The sequence below is a fragment of the Lissotriton helveticus genome, chromosome 3_2, assembly GCF_964261635.1.
Source record: "Lissotriton helveticus chromosome 3_2, aLisHel1.1, whole genome shotgun sequence".
NCBI lineage: Eukaryota > Metazoa > Chordata > Amphibia > Caudata > Salamandridae > Lissotriton > Lissotriton helveticus.
In genome coordinates this window covers 128,751,229-128,771,955 of record NC_136062.1, presented here as the reverse complement: position 1 = coordinate 128,771,955, position 20,727 = coordinate 128,751,229, and the positions used below count along the sequence as shown (strand labels likewise).

General features: G+C 44.5%; 1 protein-coding gene across 1 annotated transcript in view; it reads left to right on the top strand.

The window, feature by feature from the left end:
- The window catches only part of MPHOSPH10 (M-phase phosphoprotein 10), a 223,162-nt gene that overhangs the window by 73,553 nt on the left and 128,882 nt on the right, over positions 1-20,727 (top strand). Inside the window, exon 3 of the mRNA XM_078684919.1 lies at positions 20,442-20,566. Coding sequence (XP_078541045.1) covers positions 20,442-20,566 — 125 coding nt within the window. The remainder of the gene's footprint in view (positions 1-20,441; positions 20,567-20,727) is intronic.

The following is a 20,727-nucleotide window of genomic DNA, read 5'->3' as shown; positions in this document are numbered from 1 at the left end:
TGTCCACGAATCAAGATCTCATAGACAGACTGACCATTACATAACTTTCCGCTTTAACTCGCGGATTAGCCGGCGTGGAGTTGCGATCATATGTATATATGCCTTTTTAGGTTTCGACCTGGCGAAAAGCTGCGCAAGCAGCGTTTCGCGCAAGGCGAAATCTTTTGTTTAGAGTATGTGGCTTGGGAATCCGCCCTCTGTTCCATTGGCTAGCTCCATAAATGGAGGCTAGCCTTTGGAGCAGACATCTGTCCGTCATGGCCGGAGCAGATTCGTGGGCGTTCCTGCGATTTTTACTCATCCCACCCCTTTTCCTACGTCATGCTGCGGTGGGCGTTTTTTTTTTTTTTTTTTTAGGTTTGTTTTGTTCATTCCAGGACGACCGCCGCTGGAATAAGTCCAGGTGAGTGCCCGTTCCCGCCCCCCCTCCCGCTGCCCGTGTGCCACCCCCCCCCCCTCCCGCTGTCCGTGCCTTTTCTGCCCCCCTGTGCACTTCACGGAAGAGTCTGACAGCGGGTCTCCTCGGCACAGCACGGCGCTCTCTTCTCCCACAAAATGGCCTTACTTGCATCGCATGCTTCACCAAGGATCCGCATTTCGGGGTTAATACTATACCTAGAGGGTTCTTATTGATTCGCTGCCATGGCGATCCCACGCTGTTTACTAGTTGCCACCGAGTTAAGCTCTGCTGATTGGATTGCTGCCGTGTTCCTGCCCCGTCAGAGAACATGAGCTGGCTTAGTAAGGCTGACCTGCATTATTCATGCGTGTGCCGTGCTCCCCTCGCTCAAATCTCGCTGAGGAGTTAAAGGGCTCGTTGGACACCAGTCCGAGGGGTTTTCCCAGCTTTCTGTGGCTCATAAATGATATTGGTATGTAAAAAAATGAATATACTTTACTTACTGCTGCTTTGGACACACAGCTCATAGTTTTAACAGGATATGAATACAGCATTTCCCGATGGTTCTGCGTGTTACTGTAGTCCCCAGTCAGGATTGATGCCTGCCGCACATTCACTGTTTCCAGCTAGGAAATGATTTACCAGATTACCCTCTCTGGCATGCGTTACAGATGTCGACATTGGGATTAGAAGTATGTAGTTGCTGCACAGAACTCGCAGTATACATATGTTACGTTCTTGTCATTTGTGACATCTGTTCAGAAGTCATTCTTTTGTGGTACTCTGAGTTCAAAGTCTCAGCAACATTGTATGGCACCCGAGCGGTTAATGAGTTTACTCTTTCTCATTGCTGTACAACCAGGCCAAAGTCAAGTGTTAAGGCAATTGTGCAGATGTCATGTTTTAAAGTTTGATTGGAATTTTCTGCTAAGATACGTTTTATGTAATTATGTACACTGGAGTTTGTTCGACATCCTGTTGCATGTGAACCAATATTCCATTTCACTGTGAAATGCATAAGCCTCTATTCTAATTTTCATCAGTTTTTCTGACCTCTTTAACTGCAATACTATGTTATTTAAACCCAGTCATTCAGACTTGGAAGTATGTGCTAAAAGAGGTGCAAATAGCGAACGTTCTCCAGTGTTTGCAGAAGTAGTTACCGCAAGACAGGTATTACCAGTGCAAACAGGTGTGCAAGGGGTTCGACACTTCTTTTTCACTGGGTACTAACAATGTGGCAACGTGTAATTATGTGCCGCCTGATATGCTTTTAATATTATCGCAGTTGTAGGTCTCATTCCCTTAGTTTGTATTTTGTTTTGTCATAGCATTGCAGTTGATTTGTAATTTGGATGACACATTTTTGCATGTTTGGTTGTAATTTCCTACCTTCTTGACATTCTTAGTTTGTGCTTTAATTTTCGATCATGTGACTTTCCTAAAATCGCATTTACTTTACGCTCACGTGTTTTTATCCTGGTTTCTCCTATGCTAAAGTAGATAGCATCATGAGTGACTTTCCCTAGGCTGTCTAAATGAAAACTCCACTTTGCGCGTTCTGGACCCTTTCTAGAAAGGTCCGCCGGAAGAGAGTTCCCTTCATCCCTTGTTCCATTCTTCCATTTTTCTTTTCTATCTTTCTTTCTTTTGTTACGTGCTTTTTCTTCCTTTGTTTCGCCCTTATCCAATTTTCCTCGCACACATGTTTAACTTGCTTTGCAAATGTTAGCATTTATCGGTCTCTAATCAGGTTTGTTTACTTTGCCACCCCACTTACCCCCACCCGGAAGCACTGCCATTGTTTCTTCTTTCTTGCTGTATTATTCATCAGCTCTTGCATGGTGTGTGTGTGGGCCTCGTGTGTGTGTGGGGGGCTCTTGTGTGTGTGTGGGGCTCTTGTGTGGGTGTGTGTGTGTGTAAATGCAATACGTCTCGCATTTGCGACAGAGTAAGCTATTGGCATTGTAAATGACAATGCCATTTATTTATCTGTTTTCAAAACCAACACATAAATAAAAAGTTTGTCATTTACAATGCCAATAGCTCTAACTTTTCCGAAGGCGAAACCGTTGCATTGTAAATGCTTGTTAGTATTTCAAGCGGGTAGGGCGGTGCAGGGGTGGCGGGAGGCGCGGGTTGTTGGTTTGGATGTTTTATAGATCCTCGAAGGATACCCTCGGCAGCGACTTGTATAACTATGATCATTGCTATGGTTGAATATTGCTTGTTGGGGGCACATCCCATTTGATGGAAAAACTCAATAAAATTTGTCCCAAAAAAAATCTGTAATTTGTTAGGAATAGAGGGGATAGAGATTTGGAGAAAGTGTGAAGGAGTATATAACTACCCGTAGGAAATAGGCTGCTTCTTGCAAATGTAGAGCCATTTTGGAGGAGCGTATGCAGTGCTCGAAAAATCCAAAAAATGGTACTAGTCCTGCAGGACTAGTACCTTCCAAAATGTCCTCGACCTAACTGCAACCTACTTGACCTCCGTTGAGCAAATGTGACAAGATAACAAGATTTAAAGGCATCTTTATTGCTCATTAACTTTGTGAGCAATAAAAATGCCTTTAAATCTTATCTTGTCACATTTGCTCCGTTTTCTCAGACAGAGGACAAAAGTTGGTTTGTTTTACTACTCGCCAGAAAGGGCGATTAGGACCTAAAAACAGCTCGACCTTGTTAAATTTAGCTCGACTATCCGAGCGGTTGAGTGGAATTTTCGAGCCCTGGTATGAAAAAATCAGTTTATGCCCGACTGTCACTCTGATAAGGTGAGGCAAGAACTTTGGTTGAAGGATGATCCCACGCTTAATGAAGTCATTTGCATTGCTTAGGTTGATAATTTCTTAACTTGTGTAGAGGAGTTAGACAAAAACAAGAACGCTGTTATTATCAAAGTGGAATTAAAGGAGGAAGATGGTTAAGGCAAAGTAGCCCAAGCCTGGAAATCTTAGTTTAAGGGTGCATAATATATGTGTGGAAATGCAGGCCATGTGTCTTCTTTAAAGAAATGTCCTGCGATGATTGCAATGTGTAAGCTCTGCAACAAAAGTGACCTTTTACTAAATGATGTTGTTTACCTAAGAACAAGAGGGCTGACTGAGGTATCTACTGAATCAGGCAAGGTGGTAGAAGATAGTATTTTGATGGTCTCCACTAATGGAAAGACAAACCATTCAAAGATCTAATTTCCATTGATGGGTAGTGCGAGGAAGCTCTTTTTGATTCTGGTTCTTTTTTCACTCTGATGTCCATTGAGGCATTTCATAAGGAATTTTGTGATAAAATAAAATTGAAAGATCCCGATGTGATTCCAGATGGATATGGGGGACAAACTACATAATTAAGGGGTAACTTTGGTGCTGAAATTGGATTTAAAACCAACAAAATCTTTGTGAAATTGTGTTTTCTTGTTAAGGGTGAAAGCGTTTTGAGATGGCCATATCAACGTTATCTTGGAATTTTATTGGATCTTAATGCCTCTTCCACAGTAAAACTGCAGATTTATATCAGAGAGATACAAATGACTAGTGTTAAAAGTTTAGAAATTGCAAAGATGGATCACTGTGCCAAATTTATTGATACATTTTCAGAAGTTTAATGGTTCACCCACAGCCATTTCTAAGAGAGAATCTGGTCAAAGTTAAAAAGAATGTGTGACAAAGGCATCATTGAGCTCAAAGCGGGTTGCTCCCATTGTTGTCTTGAAAACAATCGGGCTGCATAGGATTGTGTGTAGACTTTAGAGCTGTACAAAAGTGTGTAGTGATCGATCAGTTTCCCTTGTCAAATATTACTGAGGTGGTGTCCATGTTGCATGGGACAAGTTTTTTCTCAACCTATATTTAACAGCAGCATACCACCAGATAAGGTTGCATCCTGATTCTAAAGACCATACCACCTTAAATACTTTGTTCAGTACATACTGCTTTGTGTGTATGCCGTTTGGTTTGGTTATTCCAAACGATGATGTATAAGTTGTTCAGGGGCATGGGAGGAGTAAAATGCTTCCAGAATGACATATCGATCTTTGGTGAAACCTTGCAAATACATGATTTTAGGGTGAGGCGGGTACTGGAGGTGCTTGGAATAAATGGCTTCATTCTCAAACTCAGTAAGTACAAGTTCAGAAGAGAAGAAATTTAGTATTTGGGTTCACTGTATCAAATTTTATGGGATCTCTCCCAAAAAGTTAATTTTGTGCACGGTCCATAGAAATAGGAAGAGTGGATGTCTTTCCTCGGAATGGTGGAGTTTCTTGCTAAGTTCATTCTCAGATTAGCTTCTTAAATGATTAACATGAGACTAAAGAAGAGACAAGAATGTCTGTGGCGGGAAGAATGTGAGAAGGAAAACGCCAGAAATAGACATTGGGAGTATTTCCTTGCGGAGGTTTAACCGAGTAGCTCACCTTCACCACCGGACTCGCCCTGGCTGCACCCCGAGTCCTCCCGCTGCCGCGTGTGCAATCTTCAGCGGCCGCCGAGCGGAGGACTCGGCTACCCAGCAACCCATGCGGCGGCGCCCGCAAACATCGTCACGCTAGGCGCCTGGGGCACGTTAAAGGACGGGATCTCCCGTAACGCGGGACGCGAGCGGGACGCCGGGCGAAGCCCGAGCAAAGGGCGGGCCCTCTGTGGCCTGAGGAGACTGGACTGGGCCAGACCCCCCTGGTTGTGGGACTCTATTTAAGTAAGAGTGTAAACTTCTTGTATTTTGGTGCTATTGTTGGTAATGTCTACCACCGTGATTACATCACCCTCTGCTATTGCCCCTGATAAAGTAGGGGGCTTGTTGAATGGTACCCTTGATAACTATTTTACTAAAACTGCCCTTGAAGGTACTAGAGTACTATCTTTAGCAGAACGCCGGGACGACCGCCGCCGTTCTATAGAACGAATTAAGAACAGGGCTTTATCTGAACCAATCCCTGTTGTTACAACAGCTAATAACTTTTGTGCTGACACCATGGACGCTACATTAATTGGGGACAGTGTGCCCATATTGTTAAGGGAGTGTCTAGCACCTTCTATCGGTTCAACGCATACTGAATCAGCTCCTATCTCCCTTGATTTTTCCAGTACCCCTAATGCATCAAAAGTTATGATTTCACCAACACCCAGGCCAGGGAAGATAGTAAGAGGAAAAACAACGAGACCCTTGCCATATAAAATCCATGGCCCACCGCCAATGAAAAAGAGACGCAAAAGATTGGACCCAACTAAGCCCAAATTAAGTCATTCTGAATTTGGGGAAAAAGCCTAATTCTACCACCATTGAAGCAACGGGATCTATAGTTGCGAAGGGAGCTGCAGAGACAGTGTTAGACCCTCCAGCACTCTTATTATCGACTTCACACTTGGCCACTAAGCACAATACAGAACACGCCATAAATGTTGAAGGGTCCCCATTAACTCCCACTAGTAATTTACTAGATAGTATAGAACTAATTGTGAGGAGTTATACGCTAGCCATAGTTGAAAGATTAAAAGGGGTGGAGACAAGACTAGGGAAAATAGAGGCGGACTTGGCCACACATGGAAACTCAGCTAGGGCTTTAGGAAATAAGGGTCCAATAATAGCATCAATCCCTAGCAGAGCCTCCACTTCGGCCCACGTTACTACATCAAACGTAGTAGTGGCAACACCTCCTACCACTACTCCTTGTAATTATTTGAAAATAGCCACACCAGTTGTGACCAAAAACCAGCCTACAGGTACACTATCTGCTACCAAATATTCCCCAACTCCTAAACCAAATCAGACTCAAATAGTGACATCAAGATCAGCTGCAGCTACGAATCATATTCCGGATATCCCCGTTAATAATAATCAAGTAAGGGAAGTGGGTAACTCATTAAATGGGCTACCTAGATTGGAAGGGGAAGAAGCCAGATATACAAGAGGGGTCCAAGGTAGGAGACCACCCACAGAACTCCCACCAGAAGCTGTACCCTACGTGGTGGTACTCACTGGGGTACCAGAACTGCCTGGAAATAAGCGGGAAGGTTTTTTCCAACTTAAGAATAAAATAATGCATTGTCTAATTTCACACAGACCAAAGGCCAGCAATATTAATGGCGAAATAATCCATGTCCGACGGTTGCCTTGGCTAGGAGGAAGACCAAAGGACATAGGGGGAGATGTGGTTGTGGTGAATTTCAGAGATAAAAATGCGGTCCAATATATACTGTCCTGGCCGCATGGTAATGAGAATAGTTGTATTATACCGCGTCCACTGACTTACTTTTATCCAAGATCCATAGTATTTCCAAATAAACCGGTAACTAGCAATGCTCTCTTGGATAACCATTTTTTTAACTTGGAGCTTGCTAGAAACCCTGTTCATATGTACCAACCAGCATCAGCCCCTGTTTTACCTGGGTGGAATACCATACCCCCAAGATACAACACAAGTGAATATAGAAGAATGTCTCACATATTGCCATTCACGCCATTGGAAACATCGAACAGGCTTGCTAAGGTAAAGAAATCCCTGCATAGCGCCTCGCGCCTCGCGCTCTTTACATCGCGCTCTCTTTTAAATTTACCTTTTTGATATTTGCTTTTTGCTGTTCATTTGTTATCCCCTGTTTAGAACGTGGGGCTCTCCTTCCCCTCTCACCTGCACTTTAATTGTGTTGTCCACCGCTATTGTTGCGGGTCCGGGTCCCGGGGTGGGAAAAACATCGGCCGCCATCTTTGAGTGGTGTTTGCCGAGAGGGGGGCGGTGACTACGAGCGGACTAGCGCTCTGTGGGATCTGATGCACGCCTACATAAGGCGACCGACCCTTGGCTCTTCCTTGCTAAGGTAAAGAAATCCCTGCATAGCGCCTCGCGCTCTTTACATCGCGCTCTCTTTTAAATTTACCTTTTTGATATTTGCTTTTTGCTGTTCATTTGTTATCCCCTGTTTTTAACGTGGGGCTCTCCTTCCCCTCTCACCTGCACTTTAATTGTGTTGTCCACCGCTATTGTTGCGGGTCCGGGTCCCGGGGTGGGAAAAACATCGGCCGCCATCTTTGAGTGGTGTTTGCCGAGAGGGGGGCGGTGACTACGAGCGGACTAGCGCTCTGTGGGATCTGATGCACGCCTACATAAAGCTCCCTTGTGAGCGCAGCGGGATCGCGCAGCGGGGGCGCCTCCACAGCGCCGGAGTCACGCCAGAGTCAGCGTTCCGGAGGCGGCCGGGGCTCGACGGCTGTAGCTTGTTGGTTTGTTATATCCTGGTCCCTGTCTGTTCCGTTTTATTAAAAAATGTTGACCTATACTGCGGTTGAGCTACTCGCCTTGCGCCTCCCTCGAGGCTACTGCCCCCATATTTTTCCTGGGGGTCGGAAATTAAGGAAAGGTTGTCCGTCATGCGGGTGGCGTTTCCCGGTTGTAGACGGAACCGTGCATGACAATACATCGGTTCCTTTTCAATGTCTTCTTCTTAATACTAGGTCAGTAAATTGTCACTCCCTCAATATTTGGAATTTGTTGCATAATTCCAACATTACGTGTCTATTTTTGACTGAGACCTGGTTAGGTGAGTGTTCTGCACCGGACGAGGCCAATGCCATCCCTCTGAATTATAACATCTTTAGGAGGGATAGAACATTGGGCAGAGGAGGTGGAGTAGCTCTTATTGTGGAAAAGAGTATTTCCTGCTCTACCTTTCCGGTGGAGAATATTCAGGGATGTGAAGCCCTCGGCTTCACCTTACATCTCTCCCCTCTCCAGGCCTGTACCGGGATACTTTTGTACAGAACCCCCGGATCGACGGGACCTTTCTTTGACGATTTGCAAGTAGCTCTTTCAGTTCCTTGTCTCAGGTCTGATCAGTGTATCTTTCTTGGAGATCTTAATATCCATATGGACAATGACTGTGACCCTGACGTTACTAAACTCATTGACATTACGGCTTCGTTAGGGCTATCCCCGTTCGTGAAAGGACCAACACATAACAAAGGCCATACCTTAGATCAGGTTTTCTCAACAAGACCCATTTCTGTTTGTTCTATACAGCCAGTACTCTGGTGTGATCATTTTTTAATATCCTTCTCCTTGCCTACCACTGCCCTCATTCGGGAGAGAGAAGTAATAGAGGCCACGCGGGCCTCACGCCCGTTCCATCTGCTCTCCGGGGATATGTTATCGGAGGCTCTTATCACTTTTCCTTGCCCCCTTCTGGGAAGTTTGGAAGAGAATCTTGTCCTCCTCCAAAAATGGCTCCTAGCCAGATTTGAGACTTTAATCCCCGCTAAGAAACCTAAATTAGGAGAGCGCAGAGCGTCGGCCCCTTGGTTTTCTCCTCAGTTGAAGACACAGCGACAGGAGTGTAAAAGGGCTGAGAGGGCCTGGAGGCGGGCTTATGATCCAATTGAGAAATTGAAATTTCGAGCAGCAATAAAAGCCTACCATCAGTCAATTTGGGATGAAAAAAGGGCCTATTTTGAACATCGTATTGATGAGGCTGATAATGTCTGCAAAGAAATTTTTAAAGTGGTTCAGGATTTTATTTCTCCTGCTGTTTGTATTCCTAGTTATACTTACACTGACTCTTGGATACAACAATTAGCCACCTTTTTCGTTAGCAAGATCACAGCTATTCAAGCCTCTCTCTCCGGCTCTCAATCGGATTTGAGCCATTTAACGTCACCATCTCTTGTGGAAGGTCATGGCCCTTTCCTCTTCGAATTCCCTCATATGGATTTTAGTACATCTTTGGAGCTTCTGTCCGGTCTGAAATCTGGCTCTCCCTTAGACCCATGCCCGGCCAAATATTTGGGGAAAGTGGCATCTGCCATTAACATTTTGGTGAATCCCCTGTTGAATACTTCCCTGTCTACAGGGGAGGTGCCTCAGGCATGGAAGCATGCCATGATTCTACCACTGCTCAAAAAACCCACCTTGGACCCCCTCATCCATGCCAACTACAGGCCAATCTCCCTTCTCTGGCGAAAGTGGCCGAGAGATACGTGCACAGGACAATTTCCAGTTTCATCGAAGGAAACGACCTGTTGCACGCCTCGCAATCCGGTTTCCGTGCTAATTTTAGCACGGAGTCGGCTTTGCTTGAGGTCACTGATGCCATCAGGGAAGTGCTCGACTCGGGGGGAAAGGCCATGTTAGTCATGCTTGACTTGTCGGCGGCTTTCGACACGGTTCCTCACGAAGGCCTCCTTGTAAGACTCTGGGAATGTGGCCTTCGCGGAACAGTGTGGAACTGGCTTAAGTCATTTCTGGCCGACCGCCGACAAACGATCTGGGCGCCTCCTTTTTCCGCTGATATGGCTCCGCTAGAGGTGGGAGTCCCTCAGGGCTCCATTCTCAGCCCTATGCTGTTTAACATCTTTATGGCCCCTCTGGCGGTAGTCGCGGAATCATTTGGCGCCCAGATCGTGTCATACGCTGATGACACCCAGCTCCTGTTCACTTGCGATAGGGGCGGGTCATTCAATGGCATACAGATTAGGGATTGCCTTGGTGCGGTGTTTGAGTGGTTTAGATGTCATGGCTTAAAGTGCAACTCAGATAAGTCGGAGCTCCTCTTTTTCGGCTGCGCCCCTGAACCCAATTGGAAATCTTGGTGGCCACAAGATCTGTTTTCCCCCTGACAAGGTGTCTTTTAAGGCCAAGAATTTGGGAGTGATAGTGGGTTGTGAACTATCTTTTGGGCCTCACATCTCGTCTCTTTCAGGGAAATGCTTTGGCATTTTACGGATGTTGAGGAAATTTCTTCCTCTACTATCACTCAACCATAGGAAAACAGTTGTTCAGGCATTGATTGGTTCACGACTGGACTACGCAAACGCTCTTTTTTTGGGGTTACCGAAATATCTTATGACCCGTTTGCAAGTAGTCCAGAATTCGGCAGCCCGTACCATCTTTGGACTCCCAAGGAGAGCTGGTGCCACTGGTTTACTGAACACCTTACACTGTCTACCTATCTCCAAGCGAATTCTTTTCAAATGCCTGACCGTGGCCTTTAAGGCCTTACATGGTATTGGCCCCAAGTATATTGGGAAACGTCTTTCCCGGTATGCTCCGAGCAGGACCCTGAGGTCATCGGGTCTGTCTTTGATGACAGTCCCTGAAATTCGACTTGTAAGATTGGGAGGCCGGTCTTTCCGCCATCTAACACCTAAGGCCTGGAACGATTTACCACTGTCCTTGAGACAGGCTCCCTGTCTTCTGGCTTTCAGGAGGGACTTGAAAACATGGCTCTTCACGAAATAGATCTTTTTCTTTCTCTGCTCCTCTTTGTTGTGTGGCTGCTTTTATATGCGGATATTCCTCGCCAAAGCGCAGGGATGCTCCTCGGAGTAGCCGTGCGCTATAGAAGAAATAAATTAACATAACATAACATAACATGTCTTCAGTGGTTTGGATGAATGTGATTGAAGTTCAAGGAACAGGGAGGTAGATAGTGGTGGTGCAAACAACTATAATACTGATGGAGCAAAGGAGGAAGAAGGAAGTAGATCCCTGAGGGCAGACAATTCTGTTACTGTAATTGGCACTGGGATTAATTGTAGCTTGTCTTCACCCACAATAGTTGGCAACTGTGGGTCAAATGAGGGGCCCTCTTTGATTACATTAGTTTCATGGAATGTGGCGGGGGTGCGTGCAAAAATATGTGACCCAGATTGGAATAGATACATGAACATCTTTGATATCTGTATGCTGCAGGAGACATGGGCTACGGAACAGGTCCATAGAGTGGGATACAAAACATATCAAATAGAGGCTGTCCCTGCACCAAGAGGTCGAGCCGCAGGAGGCCTACTAATATGGATCAGTGTATCTATTAATATCGGTATAAAGATCTTAAATACTGACTCCCTAGATATATTAGGCCTGGAAATAACTATAGAGGACAAAAGGGTGATTAACCTTATAAATGTGTATAATAGTCCTCATCCATCTCATAAGGTGTCGCCATGTATTGAAAAACTGGAGAGTTTTATGGACACCCTAGAGCCTGACGCAAGTGTAATTTTATGCGGGGACATGAACTGTAATTTTGAACCGATTACGGGCATGGTCAATTTGTATGAAGAAGAGGATGTGGCTAATAGGATACCTCTTCTGATTGATAATGGAACCGTTGCTGGGACTACACTAGCCCTTCAGATCACTAGGTTGCTTACAAGCCATGGTCTGAGGGCTAGTAATGGGCGTATGCCTTCTGATAGCCCGAAAGCACCCACCTTTAGGAGGCGAAATTACAAAAGCAACCTTGATTTTGTTATCATTTCGTTTGACTTGTGGCAATATACAATTGATTTAAAAGTCAATGAGAGATTTGAGAGTGACCATTACCCCCTTGAAACCAGCTTTCTTAAAAACTTATTAAATGGGCAGGGAAATATAGAGGGAGGTGTTACAAATGCACAGTTACCAACACTAGATAACATCATTGTTAGCAACAATAGAAGGGCTGTCAAATGGGCATATATATTGGAAAGAGAGGACCTCCTATCTAATATTTATTGCACCTTAGCAAATACATTTGAATCGTATTGTCCGCTCGGAAGTGAACATGGGGAATTTATTAACCTACACAAATCCTTTTTTAGCCAATTACTAGACCTTTTAACAAAAAGACCAAAAAAAGGGACTGGTATTGCAAATGCTAAACCAGTTGGGAAACCATGGTATAACAAGGAATGCCGTGTTGCCAAAACCGCTCTGATTGAGGCAATTAAAAGAAAAAGTCCAGTAGAAATTAAAGACAAAAGGAAATTATATAATACAACATTGGTAAAAGTAAAATCCTCTTGGGACGACGGAATATGGTCCAGTATGTTACAAGCAGCTAAAACCAAGGACCAGAGGCACTTCTGGGAATTAGTGGCCATGGGGAACAAACGTGAGAAAGGCTCTAGAGAGTTTGTTTTTTAGACGAGGCCACGTGGGTAAAACATTTTACAAACTTGTACGCAGCTAAAATAAGCGAGGTTGCTCCCTTGGAAGAACCGACTCTTTTTCAGCCAGCGAACCCACACCCACCGGTAGTCTTTGATTTACACGAAACCGAGTTAGCAGTTGCTTCAGTCAAACAAGGGAAGGCACCTGGACTTGATAAAATTCCAGGCGATCTTTATTTGCATAACACTGATGTTTGGGCACCATATTTAAACCATTTATTCAATACTATTGCGGCCGGTGACCATATGCCAGAAACTTGGGATGGTGCAGAAATTATCACTATTTTTAAAAAGGGGGATAGAGGCGATCCAGCCAATTATCGCCCCATTAGTCTTTTAGACATAACTCAAAAAATATATGCCAGGCACATATTAAATCGCATAAATACGTGGTTAGATGAAGAATTAGTTTTATCAAAATATCAGGCGGGGTTTAGGGAAAAAACTGGGACCATATATCAGGTTCTAAGGTTATGCTGCTTGTATTGGAAATATGTCATCATCCGCAAGGGCCACTTGTATGTGACCTTTGTAGATTTACGAGCAGCATTTGACCTAATACCTCGTGACCTGCTTTGGAAGTCCTTGAAAAGGCAGGGACTCTCTGGGGAACTTTTAAAACTGGTGATGGGCCTTCACCAGGAAAACTATGCTAAGGTCAGGTGGGGCCCTAACGGGGAACTTACAGACTCAATCCCAATAAAAAGGGGAGTACGCCAGGGATGCGTACTTGCTCCCACACTCTTTTCCCTTTTTGTTAATGATATTGCGGCTTATATGGAGGATTGTGATAATGACTCGCCTTGATTGGGAGGGGAACGTGTACCGTCCCTCCTTTTCGCGGACGACACGATCCTCATCTCACAGACTCCTAGGGGCCTTCAGATCTTATTAGATAGGTTCCAGCAATACTGTACCTTAAAAGGGTTAGAGATTAACACAAAAAAAACTAAATACATGGCACTAAACCCTCATAAAAGTTTTTTTAAAAAACTAATGTTAAATGGTCAAGCTTGACTATGAACAGAGTTTTACATACTTAGGGGTATTATTAGATTCGACTATGGGATGGAGACCTCCGCTAGAAAAATCTAAAATAGTGTTCAAACAAAACTGTCTCCCAATATTAAAAAGACACAATAAATGTGTGAACAAGGCAGTAACCCCAGCAATAGAGATTTTTAGGTACAAGGTCCAATCAGCTGTTTTGTACGGGGCGGAACTTTGGGGACCAGTATGTAGGAAGACCTTCGAAACACTGGAAAACAAGTTTATTAGGGGATTATTAAAAGTTCCCACTAACACCCCATTGGTACCATTATTCTTAGATCTAAATATCAAGCATACTGACCATCATGCAATGTTGAGACCATTAATATTATGGGTTAGATTATGGACAACCCCCGAATTGATTGACTACAAAAGTGGGTTGAAAGAAGTACTGGACCTAGATAGTGGTAACCGAATTTATTGGTTTAAGCATGTAAGAGTGTGGTTATCCAAACTAGGACTAGCGCACTTTTGGAGTGAGCCGGAGTCCTTAATTATGGCTTCCAAGAAAATCGTAAAGTTATCTTTCTGGTCTTATGTGAGCCACGATTCTGCGTATGTTAGGACACACGGCCCCTTAACCGAAACATTCTTAATGGTCAAAAATGTGGTGTGTTTTGAAACATTTCTTGATGAGGTTCAGCCGCCGTTGGCCAAAACCCTGTACCTAAAATTCAGCTATGGAACACTGAGAACCAAAGTAACAGAGAAAAACTGGGGGAAGACAAATAGTGACTACTGCACTTTATGTTCTAATAATATAAGGGAAGATGTTTTACACATATTGTTTTTTTGCCCTAGTTATAGCATACCAAGGAAAAAATGGATAAAGCCATTATGTTATATTATTGGCTCTAGATCCCACAAGGAAGCTGGTAGAATTTTAAGAAAAAAGGACACCAGCCAAGCAATCGGGTTTGGAATTAGTAGATTTCTTCTGGCTGCAAATTTCATTAGATTAAAAATGTCTCTCCCTTTTTAAACTGTATACCATTCGTACCTGTTCAAACCACGGATTATGTTTTTTAGTTTTATAGGTTTGTAATTTTAAAAACTCTATGCCTTGGATGTTATAAATTTTGACTTGGTTTAATGACTTTTTAACATTGTATAATGTGTTTTAATCTATTTATTTAAACCCTGTGATAATTCTAAACCATGACAGATTGTTTTAAAATAATGACGCGTAGTATTGATTACTGGTTTTTTGGTATTGTATAATGAATTTTTTTAAATTATGTATTATTGTATATCTTTTATGTTGCAATGCAACGAAATAAAGATTATTGAATTGAATTGAGAAGGAATTTGTTGAGATCAAGAAAAGTCTGGAGTGTGAGAATAATTTGGCAGTGTTTTGATCCATCCAAGCATTGTTTTGCAATGACAGATGCCAGTGCAATGAGTGGGACCTGGGGGCTGTATTGCTACTAAAGGAGAATAAATGATGGAGAGTTTAAGGCTATCACTCACATTTCCAGGTCTTTGCATGCAGCAGAAGCTAATTATTCCACGATTGAGAGAGGCATTACGTGTTCACTGTTCGAGGAGGAAATTGAGAAACTTTGTATGGGGAAAATGTTAACTATTCTGATAGATAATAATAAAATAATAATACTGAATTTTGTAAAGCGTGAGCGGCTACCTCCGGAGGAAGTGTCCCGGCGGTCGGTGAGCAGTAAAAACCAGAATGATAGGAGTTGAGATTATTGCGTGAAAAGCCAGGTTTTCATTAGTCTCCTAAAACTGGGTTCAGAGGATGCCTATTGTATTTCAGGCGGCAGGGTATTCCAAAGAAGTGCCGTACTTGTGGAAAAAGTTCTGCCGCCCAAGCGAGCCCTTTTCACACGAGGGACGCGAAGATGAACCTAGTGGTTAGAACGGAGGAGTCTAGCCTGAGAGTATGTAGGCAGTCGTGTTTTTAAATAGTTCGGGCAGGTTCCGTGTAAGGCTCTGTAGGCCAGAGTGAGAGCCTTGAATTTTATCCGGCTGGCCACAGGTAGCCAGTGTAGCATGCGGAAATGTGGAGAAATGTGGTGTTTAAAAGGAACATGCCTTAACAGTCTTACAGCCGAGTTTTGAACGGTTTGCAACCTTTGTATCAAAAATTTCGGGAGGCCTAAATAGAGACCGTTGGCATAATCAAGCCTCGAGGTGACCATGGCATGGATCACCGTCTTTCGGCATCCCTCCGGAAGCAGTTGAAGAAATCTCCGTAGGTTCCTAAGTATGCTTAAGCATCCTCCGGCGACCTGCTGTATGTGAGGGGTAAAAGATAGACCATCATCCCATGTAACCCCCAGGTTTTTTGCCTTTGAACTGGGGAGCGGTGCAGGGCCCATCTCGGCCGGCCACCAGAACTCGGCAGGAGGGTGGGCACCTTTCCCGAAAAAGATCACCTCCGTTTTTCCCGCATTCAATTTTAGTTTATTGGTATTCATCCAGCACGCCACATCACGAAGGCAGCCCTTGAAATTAACAAAGGCTGCCTCCGATACCTCAGAGTATGGAAAAGCCAATTGGGTGTCATCAGCGTAAGAAATTGCAGTGACTCCCCATTTGGCAATCAGTGTGAACAGCGGGGCCAAATAAATATTAAAAAGCAATGGGCTAAGAGCCGACCCCTGTGGGACCCCGCAGTTCAGTCTCCTGGATTTAGACGAAAAGGCGCCCAGAGCCACCTTCTGAGATCTGTCGGACAGATAAGAATGGAGCCATCCAAGTGCCTGAGCCTGGAGGCCGATCTCTGCTAGACGTTGTAGAAGACTGCCGTGATCTACCGTATCAAAGGCGGCCGATAGATCCAGGAGCACCAGCATTGCCGATGCTCCTGAATCCAGCGACCACCTAACTGACTCGGCCACCTCGATCAGGGCGGTCTCGGTGCTAAAACCGGATCTAAAACCTGATTGAGTTTCATGGAGCACATTGTTGTCTTCCGTGAATTTGTTTAGTTGCCGCTGAATTAGTTTTTCTAGCATTTTGCCCGGAGCCGCCAGTAGTGAGATGGGGCGAAGATTGCTTAAGTCCTCTGAAGCACCGTTTGGCTTTTTTTTCAGTGGGAGGATGGTGGCATGCTTCCAACTCTCCGGGAACACACCGGTAGAAATGGACGTATTCCATATGTGTTGGAGAGTGGGCGCGATAAATTCCGCCATCAAACTACATCGTTTTGGTGGGCAGGGATCATCAGGGGATCCTGATTTGCATCTATTTAATTCTTGTATGACCGCATCCAGTGGGACAGGCTGGAATTGGCACAAGGTTGTTTGGGGGGCCCTAGTCTCCACTAAATCTGATTTAACAGTGTGACCGGCTAGGGTAAAAGTGTCGAACACTTTAAAAAATGTTGTTCTCAAAATATTCTGAGATATTGTCGCATAGTATGTTTGACGGAGTAACATCCAGCTCAATACATCTCGGTTTAAAGAAGGACTGCACTATCTTGAACACTTCTTTACTGGAGTGTTCTGCTTGTTGAATGGAGGTGGTAATGAAAAGTTGCCTTGCTTTTTTTATAGATTTGTGAAATTCGCGGATGGCGGCTTTATAGCGGGCCTTCGCCTGATCACAGTAATTCACCCTCCAAAGTCGCTCTAATCTCTTGCAGGCTGACTTCTCCGCCCTTAGCTCCAGTGAAAATCATGGAGCAGAAGGGGGAACCTCTGCGGGACATTGCCCGTTTTGCAGGCGCAATAGATGTCACCATATTGCCTATCCATTGAGACATAGCCACTGCATCCTTATTTGCATCGGAGGAAAGTGCTGGGAGATTACGAGCCAGAACGTGGCCCATAGTTTCAGGGACCAATTCTTTCCATTGTCTCTGCAAAAAGGAGCGCCTCCCAGCCTCTGGCCCTCCCCCTGGTACCCTAACCATAAACGGGATCAGTGTATGATCTGACCAGAGCAACTGGTTCCCACCGCCAGATCCCTGATGTTAGAGAATATCAAATCGAGCATATGGCCTGCTTTGTGTGTGGGACCTGTGCTGGACAATGTCAGGTTAGCGGCACTAAGTATAGAAATAAGCTGCTCCGCCAGCGGGCACGCCGCTATATAGGCATGAACATTAAAATCCCCTACCACTATGAAGTGAGAGTGAAGGATGGAACTTTGGACGATAGCGTCTATAAGCGCCATAGAGACCCCCTCTGAACAGTCTGGGGGGCGGTAGATAACCAGTCCAGCCAGTGACTGGCGTGGGTTAATTTGTAGGCAAAAGTGCAAGCCTTCTACCCCTGCGATCGTAGTAGGTATGGAGGACGTAAGCGTGTAACGATCTCTAAAGATAAGGGCCACCCCCCCCGCCCCTTCTTCCATCCACCCGATTAGAAAAACTCATTTTGAAGACGAGTGGCACCGCCAGGGCAACAGCGGACATAGTGTGGTCATTCAGCCACGTTTCGGTTAGGAACAGCGCATCCCACTCACCGTCCTCTAGCAGTAGCCAGATGTCATCGGCATGTTTTGCCAAGGATCGACAGTTTAAAAGACCCGCTTTCATGCTGCACCAGCAAAAGTCAGGCTGGGCGCGAGGCTTATAAGGAGAGCACGGTCTAGGGAGAGTAGCCCAGCTCAGCGAAATACCACAGTGCAGGCAGGCTTGTGGGCTAAGGTCATCAGCTGGATCGAGTGTATAGGCTTTACAGGGCTGTCTTGGTTCCAGCGTCAATAACTCCTCTCTAGACCGGACAATCCTGCCTGCGCCTGACCTCAAACTGGCACCATGACAGGCCCTGGCCGCGATTCGGTCGCGGTCGGGCGCAGACGGGCTTGCCTTCGGCGCGCCATTGGCGCGCCCGCTGCGCACGTCCGCTGCACGGCCGTAGGCACATTTCCCTTCATGGAAGGGCCCCGGAAGTGAATCTGCGAGGGGGAGGAGTCGCGTCCCTCCGTTCAAGCGGCACAGATAGCCGTGAAGGAACGGACCGGGGAAGTGCAAAGAGGCAAAGTGCAAAGATACAATGTGTAAAGTTCTGCCAGCAAATCACCCACACAGTTTTTAAAAATTAACTTTGTTATTAAAATTTCACAAAAGTTGTACAAGTGATTAAAAACGAATGGTGGTTCTTAAATCAGCCACGCAATCGCCTATATGCCTCCAAAAATCATCGCTTGCCAACCAGCGTCTCACTCACGCTGCTCACCGATCACAAATACTTAGTGGAAGTGTTTAGTAAACAAAGGTCTTGATGTTATCTCCATGTGCATTAGCAGGTGGATTGTTGGATTACAAGAATATTGTCTTGTACCTGGTTCTCGCAATAAGCTTGCAAATTGTCTTTCCCAACTCAGTTTGGTTGTGAAAGAAAAGGAATGTGATACAATAACATAATATAACGTGTATTTGTAAAGCCCAGGTTCACCCAGAAGTGTATCTTGGTGCTGAATAACAGATGTTTATTGTTACCTAACACAGTGGTACTCCTATTATTTACTTCAGAAGGGTGAAAGGCTGAGTGGACCTGCCCGGATTTGAACCTGTGACTGAGGTCGAACACAGGCCCCTACAGTGGATGCATTAGTCCACTATGCCACCAGACTCTCAATGGAACACAGTACTCATAGCTCCTCTCTATAGCCCTGAATGCCTTCCAGTGGGTAATAAGAGAATCTACTTACTCAGTGATAGTTTGAAACTGTTGCATTGTTTCTTCTTGCAGCTACTTCCTGTTTTCTGCTTAGGTGATCTACCTTGAGCTTAGTCGCAAAGACAGGTGCTTCTTGAATCTGATCTTGTGGGAGGCATTGCCCGATAAGCCACAGGAGCACTAGTAATCCGCTATTGGGACAAAGTAGTGATAGGGAAATTACCTGTAAATCCCGGAAACCCCATCATAGCATTTTGACCTACCTGCTCTAGCGGGCCTCCTGAAGTGGGAATTAAAATCTAACAAAACCCCTACCTCTTTAGCCCCCTGTTGAACCCCATTTGGTAAGCTGTTCTAAAGCTGAGCAAGTGTGTCTCCTGTAACATGAGCACATTGGTCCCTTATTTCTTGGCAGCCTTTAGAGTTGCTCCCGTTTTAACTTTAAGTGACCAATTGTCATTCCATGTGAGGCATCTATCTAAATGGCGCAGGGATGCTATCAAAGGAAGTATTCGCCATCATGCATTTCTATGGCTATCGTTGGACATAGCAAGTGGGAATGCTGGTAGAATGTGTTAGTACAATGAACGGGGTGGTGGGTGTAGGTTTCTTAGTTGTAGCTTGTTTTAATTATTCCATGCTTGTTTTAATTATTCCATGCACTATCTGTCGAGTAGTTGTGGATAGTGAAGCCGTCCTCTAGCTAGCAGTAAGGCCGATAGTGGTGCCCAGCCTAAGTGTCCCATATAATCTTCCATAGTTAAAAAAACAGCCACAATAGTGAGAAATAAAACATAGCTCAGAACTTGAAAGTCCCGCTATGGGGAAGCCAGATACCCAAAAAAGGACAACATATGCATACAGCCAGTTGCTTGGCAAAAGATATTGTGTTTAAGGTATCATTGCCAGGTGGCCATAGAAATGTCACGGAAGCACTGTAGGAAATGGGACCATATCAGATGCCGATCTGGAATGATGCCTTTTACAGCACCTCCTAGGCCATTCATTTGATGGGTGGGCTGCTACTACCGAATGGTGTTCTCATAGGCAAGGTGGATGCTTCCCAGCCTCAATGGTGTCTCTCTTTTAAACACTTTTTATTTAATGATACCTTACACGAAAATTGTAGAATAATTTAGCAAAACTGCCTGTAACCTTGACCTTTTATTTAAATTGCAATTATTATAATAATACATTTTATTTTGAAATCAATCAACGTTTTTGGTTCCATTCTTCTGCATGTATTTGCATTGTGCCCAATTAAAAGTAAGGTAAGTAGTCAGTACACAACTTCGGTGAGGGAAAAATGGAATTTGTGAGCCACATAAGTCGTTTGTCTTTCGTTTCTTTTCTGATGCTGTATGTTATAAGAATGTGCAAGTCACAGCCAATAACTGCTTAGGTGCCTTATTCAAATCTATTTGCTCAACTATAAGATACTAATTTTTTTACACACACTTACAATTTCAGCCGATTAAAAGTTCACGAGACCTCCATTATAAAGACTACTTTGATCCAGTTGATCAGGAGAATGGTAATGTCGAGCCAGATGTAGATGATGATCATGAAGAAGCAGACGGCGAAGAGTCAGTAGTGTAAGTGTATCTGAGTCGCCTTCCTACTGTTCTGAAAATTAAAGTTTGTAAATGAATGTTCATGAATAGTGAGTATTTGATTTTTTTCTGTTTCAGAAATTAATGTTCTTGAATCTGAGTAAGTTATATTATACGACATTTGTCTCGTAAAGAACAAGATG